The 8,608-nt window shown below is 36.2% G+C and overlaps 2 protein-coding genes across 3 annotated transcripts in view; one reads left to right on the top strand and one right to left on the bottom strand.

The window, feature by feature from the left end:
• Positions 1 to 2,478, top strand: part of ANGPT2 (angiopoietin 2) — a 38,663-nt gene extending 36,185 nt beyond the window's left edge. The window contains exon 9 of the mRNA XM_072408429.1: positions 808 to 2,478. Within this exon, the coding sequence (XP_072264530.1) occupies positions 808 to 968 (161 nt within the window). The 3' untranslated portion in view covers positions 969 to 2,478. The remainder of the gene's footprint in view (positions 1 to 807) is intronic.
• Positions 1 to 8,608, bottom strand: part of MCPH1 (microcephalin 1) — a 156,964-nt gene that overhangs the window by 92,435 nt on the left and 55,921 nt on the right. For both annotated transcript variants that reach the window (XM_072408430.1, XM_072408431.1), the window contains one exon: positions 5,148 to 5,225. In XM_072408430.1, coding sequence (XP_072264531.1) covers positions 5,148 to 5,225 — 78 coding nt within the window. The remainder of the gene's footprint in view (positions 1 to 5,147; positions 5,226 to 8,608) is intronic.

Raw genomic sequence — 8,608 nt, 5'->3', positions numbered from 1 at the left:
CAGGCACAAATGCTAAGCAAAATGTCAACATGTGAAGGATGCCTGGTCCTCTATTGGGCTCTGTGGTTCCTCCTGCCAGCTGGTACTGTACTACTTTCTTCTGTAGTGATGTAGCGGCCAGGAGGAGGAATCACAGCCCCCAGTGGGAAATAGGCTAAAACAGCCAAGTATAATATAACAGTGGTGCCCATTTTTCTTCAAAGTAGTGTGTTTTATCAGGACCAAAAGGCGTGACAAGTATTATTGTTTTTGAAAAGCTATTTATTGTTTTTGAATTTGAAAGTATCTGCACACAGTAACACTCCCTCCCTATGTTCTCCCACTGTTCAGTCTGGTTACTGAGGTTGAAGGCTCATGTGCCTTTGTGCAACAAGTGTTTGGCCATTAGGGTTCTCAGTACTTCATCATAGCACTAACATTTTGGGGCTGATCTATTAAAGCTCTCCAAGGCTGGAGAGGATTCACTCTCCAGGTTTGCTGGATCACCCAGCTTCACTGATTAAAAGGTATCCTCTACAGGCTTGAAGAGCCTAGAGCTTGTCCGATGGCCAAGCAGAGCAATGACGAAGTAAAGGCAGGTAAAGATGTGCATCTAGAAACGTTGGCAGTTAATTGAAAGAGTTGCTTTTTCCTGCATGAACAAAAACCAAGCCTCACTTTAAGGCCATTTTATTGATGGAAAAAGTATTGGATATATGGCCAAAGAAAAAAAATGCGGCCAATGGTCTCAGAAAGAGTAGCTTTGCAACCATAATTCTGTTTTTATTTTTGCCACAAAACCATTAAGATATTTATCTTTACTTTCAGGTTGGTGGTTTGATGCCTGTGGCCCTTCAAACTTAAATGGAATGTATTATTCACTGGGGCAAAACACAAACAAATTCAATGGAATCAAATGGTACTATTGGAAAGGATCGGGGTACTCTCTGAAAGCAACGACAATGATGATTCGACCTGTTGACTTTTAAACTGCACAATAATATTTGGCTTATTGTGAAATAAAGACAATTACCAGAACACTGGAAAATATCTTAAGTGCCTCCATATTTTTTGTAAGGAACACTATGGAACCATACTCTGGATTAGTGGACCACTTTTGAGCTCTGCACAGTATTAAGATAAAAATAAGTAAGGATTTCAAGGGAAAGCATTTACAAAATGTAACCACAGATAAATGGGACCTAAAGGCAGCTTTTTGCACAGCTGGGCTTGCTGTGAATGACAATTATTCTGATGTTAATTACTGGAACTGTGAAATACCTTATGCCTTTCTGCAGAGATACACGTGCCGTCTTTGTGGCGTCCTACCTGCAAACCACTTTGTAATATGTTCTGTATTATGAGTTGTACATATGGTTGTAAATTAACTGTAAACAGTCTTATTTTAATGTTACACATATAAATAGGAGGATGTCAGATTATATAACGTACAGACTTTGACTTTTAATGATTGTTATTCATCAAAAACAGAAGCATGTAAATATGTGTGCAGATACCACATGCTACTGAGGTACGATTATAATTACAAATGAATCTGAAGTTCTCAGTAGGCTTTGTACTACAGCTCAATATTACAACAAAAAGTGGGGGTAAAAAACCCTCAAAAGAGAATGCAATTTGCTTCATTCTTTTGAACTGTGTAAATTCCTTACTAGACTTTAGATTTCTGAACCTGTACAGGGGATACGGTTATAAAGCATTGCATATACATTGCCACGTGAGTTTTAATCCTACTTCAGCACAACAGGTCCTCTGACAACCTATGTAGTGGAAATCAAACAGAATAAAAGAAATGTGTATGTGTAAAATAATGTACCCCCTTCAAACACCATACACTAAAGTTTAGGAATGTATATGTTCTTCAAATTCAATATGCACTACAATGTTAAAGGCCCCCATGCAGCCTGCCTTACTATACTATAATATCACATATTCAAATAGAGCTGTAGAAATGCTAATTATTACCTTTAAAAACGTCACATTTTCATACCACTACCATAGCAGTGATCAGCAGTAAAAATCAGCAAGAAGTGCAATTAGTTTAAAAGCTGGAAAATAAAATCCACCTACTTTAATAAAACTTAACTGTTCGACGTAGCTTGGTGTCAGACAATATTTTCCTACTTTTTGTCTCAGAATTCAGAATTGAATGTCAATTGGTTCTGGATAAGCAGCAATTTGTGAACCCTATTTCATAAACATTTTTCCTCAACTCCTACAAACTAGTGCTGCACTACCTAAAATGGCTTAAATGAAAGGAACAAAATCTGACAAACAAAGAAGACAAACAGATAAAGACTCCTTTAAGAATTTCTGTTAAGATAAAAATGTTTACCAGTTATATAAATTATTTATTTTCTGATATTTTTAATCTGTTTCATAGTTGGAAATTTTGTTGTTAAGACATTTTTCTTTTTTTACATACATTCTGTGTTTGCCATGTTCAAAATGTAATAAACTGATTATTGGTCAATGGTATGTTCTAGTCTTCTAGTTTCCTAGTTGAGCTACTTGTTTTACTTTTTATTATAAGGGTCTGTAACTAACCAAAGTTTTTTCTTTCTATTTTGTCAATTAAGTGTTTGTCTGAAAACTTTAATTGTCTGTGCATTTTTTTTATTGTACATCTAAATTTCAATCATGCGGTCACTGTTAGCTATGGGCAATAATTATTAAAATTAGCAAAATGCTGGACAGGTTAAAATGATGCATGCTCTTTTTACTAAATTTGATTTGGGAATCTAAGTGTCGGTAACCTCTGGGGACAGAAGAGTTAAAATGCACTTGTCATTAAAGTTTTCTGTATATTTTCTGTAAACCAATAAGTTGCATATCTTTATTACCCGAATAATAACAACTGCAGATTTGCAACCTTTTTGATTTAGGAAATGATCCCATGGTATCTGGCTCTCATGAGCTTGGGGCTTTTTTTGACAGAGATTGCTATAAATCAATGGATTCCAAAGGCACCAGAGGAAGGCACAACACTATGCAGGAAGGAAAGCATTACTAATTTACTAATGTGGCTTTCCCCTTGCAGTTATTCAACTGCAAAATATACATGGGAAAAAAGCTTTTAAAATATTACACAAGCATTGACATAACTATTTATTATAGGATCGGATTGAAAAAAGAAAGCTTACTTTTCTTATATGTATGTATTTGTAAAATGTGGACTTTTACAAGTTACTAACATTTGAAGATGTGAACGAAGTACATATTTTGTGGTTATCATTACATTCCTAAGGAGAAGACAGCAGGAAGAACTAAGTTACATTAGCTATAAGCAATATGATGAATGTCCCTTAAGTTTACAGGACTCATTGTGACATTATGACTCCATGTCATTGGGACCACTCTTTCCTTGTAGGATAATAAAACATTATTAATGCAATGCAACTGTAGAAAGTCAAACAGCAGAACATCTTGCAAAACAGGAAGGTAAAAAAACACTTACATTTGCATATAATTATAGGTTTCCTTTTATACAGTGTTGTACACATTTTTCTACAAAGGACTGATCAAATTGAAAGACAATAGCTATCTTTTCCTCACAATGAAATCAGTAAAATTAGGTGTCAACAGGCTAGAGACACCAATTGTTTCTTATGGGTTAATAGGTATGCAAACTTGCTTTTATTAGATTGTTTGAAATAAAGGCTTTTTGATTATCTTTTCCAACGACAAAAGACCGCACGATGCATGAATGAGCGCTGTACATACAAGCGCCATTCTGCTCTATGGAGAGGGGAGGGGGAGGAAACGACAGAGCGGCACCCCGCTGCACTCTTTTCTCTTCACTTTCATTATGATTGTTCTGCCAGCACTGAACACACACCATATTCTCATCCGATATCAGCCCTGAGGCGATTATCGGCAAGAATCATCTGATTTATGTACGTAGACAAACTCAGGCAAGATAGGGGATCTGCACTTCAAAAAACATTTAAGAAAACTTGTAATGTATCAAATCAATGTAGCCAACAAAATTGGAGTCACAATTTTCCAAATGAAAACCTAAGTATTAGTGAAATATTAAACTTTTCTAAACACGTTATCTTGATTTCTTTAAAGTAAACCAAGTGTCTAAAATGCTAAAGCGGAATGAAGTGAAATTACAATCTGGAATAACACAGTAAAAAAGCCTCTCTCATTATTTAATAAAAACAGTATTTATATAGTGTCAACATATTATGCAGCGCTGTACAATAAACAGGGGTTGTGAATGAGAGACATATACAAACAATAACACAGGAGGAGGAGGAGAGGACCCTGCCCAGAAGACAACTCACAACCTAAGAGGAGGAGGAGTTCCTATTTGCTCCATCTAGTAACAGTTAAAATGCATAGTTGGGTCATAATCTGGTGAGAGAGCTTTACAAATAGGAAAAAATCAACTTGTTGCTTACTATCAATTCATCAGTTACAAGGAATCCTTCCTGTTACTTAGCAATAAGAAGCCATCTTCTGCTCTCAGTAAAGCAAGGAATCACAGTGAGGAGCTCTTTGTTGCACACTTCCAATTGGTGATTGGTGCATGGTCACAACAAATAGTAAATGCAAGTTAATTTAACCATTTCAGCTACTTATATATAAAAGGAATAATGCTTCTAGAAGTCATCATAGTGTGGCAAATCTACTGAAGCAAGGCATACATTTCAATTAATTACTTTATTAATTAATTATTGAAAAAAGTAGTTGATTACACTGGAAAATCTGCCTCCAACAGGTGCAGTATAGCAATACATGACATAGGTTACCCTTGCATTAAAAGATATTATTAGGATTCTTAGATTAGTTTAATATATATACAAATGCATGCTGAAATATGCCAAGTAAATCAAAATCACACAACTCTTGGTCTCAAACAATTTGCTAGAATATTCCTACCAACACCTAATAATTTCCCCAACAGAAAATCTCACTATCATCAGTCAGAGACAAATGCAGATTAAAAGAAATTGATTAAAAGAAATACAAAAAATGAAGATATTAAAAAGAACAAAATCCACATTGATTGTTTTAGGTGTAGGTAGGCGTAATCTTTAGTTTTATATCAGCCATCTTAACCATTTGGCATGATTTTTGCAACCAGCAGTGTTTAAAATCAAGTTAACTAAAATCATTTTTAAAACCCCCTCACTTACTGGAGCTCCTGGAAAATTTTCTGAAAGTTCATATGGCTCTTCAGGAATCCATTGACCACATTCCAAAGACCAGAGAATCTGAAAAATGTAATAACGATTAATGTCTAGAGGGAAAACATCACCTTATTAGAAAAAGGTAGCAGAAAAAAATATATTCAGGGATTTAAAAAAAAATGTTTCCTCTTGTTTCTTTTTCTTTAATGTATTTTTATTGAATTTTCTCAAACAAAGATAATTATAATACAAAAAATATAAAGAAAGAGTAAACAGAAAATAAAAAGTATACAGCCAATGTTACGAGATTAAGGCATCATTCAAATGTCAAAGCCATTACTATAATGATATCAGTATAAAAACATTCACCTAACATGGAGGTAAATAGTGTAGCAAGGCTGTTACTGATTATCCTTTAATTCGGTGGTCCCCAAATTTTTGAGCTCGCGGACCACAAAATGCACAGACTGCAGACTGCGCATGCACGGGGAGCCTTGTGTCACTCAAAGGGGAAGAAACTTCCCCCCGAGTGACGTCATGAGGTCTTAGCCTGCCATGGGAGAGTGGGAGGGTTGTGTCCAGAGTTACAACCCGCCCTGAGCCTATGATGCGTACCGGAGACGTTGTCCACGACTCTGGCCTGTGCGCGCCCCCCCCCAAGCGGGGTCCACCTGCCGGAGCCGGACTGGGCTTGGGGACCCCTGCTTTATTTACTAGGCCTTCTTTATTAATAACATTCTACAATGCACAAAATAAGGGAAGATCCTTCTTTAACTTTATAGGGTTTATGTTTAGCTTTCTAACTTTTTAAATCTAGACTAACCATCACAAATGCAATATTTTGCATTGGGTTGGGTATTAACACCCCTTATGGTGTGATCATTGCATAGACTCTGGTTGGCACATATTTTTCGAGACAAGTGGTCTGTCCCATTTTTTTGTGTTTTAGTACTTTGGTTGTAGAAGATAACTGAGATAACAAGATAAAGACTTCCGGTTAGTGGTATCTTGAGATGTTGATCTAACCATAAGGCTTTGAATATTTCTGTGTTCAGTAATTTACCTATTTGATGCTTCTGTGACACAGTTCCATCCTACTGTTAGCAAAAATATGAAATAATTTGTAAAATTCATGTTCTGACACTGGGTGGCCTAGTCCTTTGTTGAAAATGAGGTTATGGTATGGTTTCAGGTGTCCAGTTATTTCCCCCATCTACACCGCTACCCTTCCAAGTTTAAATAATAGTTTTGACTTTGAATGTTGACTGTAAGGAACTATTATCAAGGTAGTGATGTATTTCAGTAGGAGCAGGTTCTACATTTCAGTGCATATTATTCATTTTTGTGCATAACCAGGAGGTGTGTTCCAGGATAATGACTAAGAGGCAGTTGAATAGGCTTGTGATTTACAGCAATGGTTGGATGAAAAACTAAAGAAACAAGCGGATTATTTGTGATCTCTGTACAAAAGGCCTCATTTTCAATTTTTAGTTGGAGTGTACTGGTAACTAGCACAAGCTCCTATTGATCCTATATTGCTCACCTCTATGTACATCAGCCTCACAATTACTGCCAAAAAAGAAACTGGCAATAACATAAACCCATGCATTGATCTTTTGAAATGACTTCTAAATACAAAATAAACATTGTGTATTGTGGCTGGGTTTAAACACTGAGATCACCCATTTCTAAGATAACAAGACTTCTACCTGCATCCACCTTTCAGTAGCATGCAATGGGGCTGACATTAGTTTTTCATCTCAAGTGCTTCAACACAAATGATACAATCAGAAGTTCCAGAGTAATTTGACATAACATTCCTTTGCAATAAAAAAAGATTACCATCTGAACAAACAAGACTTCCATATGAAATATGTTTACAATTTAAAATATCATACAGGTCACCTGTATGTGTTTGGGTAAATGTATGATCATATTCTATATCAAAAAGTTGACACTAAGGTCATGAAAAAAAAAAAAAGTATAACCTGGTTTAATTCTAAAGTTTTACATATCAGGATATAATAATGATTAGGTCCGTTGTAAGATCTAAAATTATTTAAATATAACCTCAGGTTTAAAAGAACAAATTCCAACTGATTCTATTGTGTAAATATTTACTTAACAAGAAAAACTAATGCAACCCCCAATTCTGTAGCATATAGAACCACCTTCAGTAGTGAAAATCTTGAAGTAATCATTGTCTGTATAGATTTATCACATAAATGAATTTTAGCCTAGTCTCCCTCACAACATTTCTTTAGTTTATTGAGGTTTGCAGGCATTTGTTTATGCACAGCTTTGTTAAGGTTCTGCCACAGCATTTCAATTGGGTTGAGGCCTAGGTTTTGACTGGACCATTGCAACAGTGCGATTCATTTGCATTTCAACCACCCTGTGTTAGATTTGATGGTGCTTGGTATTGTTGTCCTGTTGCATGACCCAGTTTTGGCTAAGCTTTAGATGTTATACACAATCTCACTTTTGACTGTAAAATGATATACAGAGAAGTTCAGGGTTAACTCAATGACTGCAAAATGCTCATGTCCTGTGGCTGGCCAATTCATCACCATTCTACCACTTTGCCTCAGTGTTTGAACTGATAGGATGCGTTTGTCTTTCACCAAATACTCTACATTATGGCCAGATACAGTTAGGTCCATAAATATTTGGTTTTGGTTCTGTACATTACCACAATTCATTTTAAATAAAACTCAGTTGGAGTTGAACTGCAGACTTTCAGCTTTAATTCAATGAGTTTAACAAAAAGATTGCATAAAATGTGAGGAACTAAAGCCTTTTTTAACACAACCCTTCATTTCAGGGCCTCAAAAGCAATTGGACAAAGCTGAAAATAAAATGTTCATTTCTAATACTTGGTTGAAAACCCTTTGCTGGCAATGACAGCCTGTAGTTCTGAACTCATGGACATCACCAGATGCTGGGTTTTCCTCCTTTTTAATGCTCTGCCAGGCCTTTACTGCAGCCGCTTTCAGTTGCTGTTTGTGGGCCTTTCTGTCCGAATTTTAGTATTCAACAAGTGAAATGCATGCTCAATTGGGTTCAGATCAGGTGACTGACTTGGCCATTCAAGAATATTCCACTTCTTTGCTTTATTAAACTCCTAGGTTTCTTTGGCTGTATGTTTTGGGTCATTGTCTATCTGTATTATGAAACGCCTCCCAATCAATTTGACTGTATTTAGCTGGATTTGAGCAGACTGTATGTCTCTGAACACCTCAGAATTCATTTGGCTGCTTCTGTCCTGTGTCACATCATGGATAAACACTAATGTCCCAGTGCCACTGGCAGCCATGCACCCCCAAGCCATCACACTGCCTCCGCCATGTTTTACAGATGATGTGGTATCCATTGGATCATAAGCTGTTCCACGCCCTCCATACTTTTTTCTTGCCATCATTCTATTCAAGGTTGATCTTGGTTTCATGTGTCCAATGTTTTTTTTT

Source organism: Pyxicephalus adspersus, chromosome 4, assembly GCF_032062135.1.
Source record: "Pyxicephalus adspersus chromosome 4, UCB_Pads_2.0, whole genome shotgun sequence".
NCBI classification, from domain to species: domain Eukaryota; kingdom Metazoa; phylum Chordata; class Amphibia; order Anura; family Pyxicephalidae; genus Pyxicephalus; species Pyxicephalus adspersus.
This window is presented reverse-complemented; position numbering and strand designations above follow the sequence as displayed.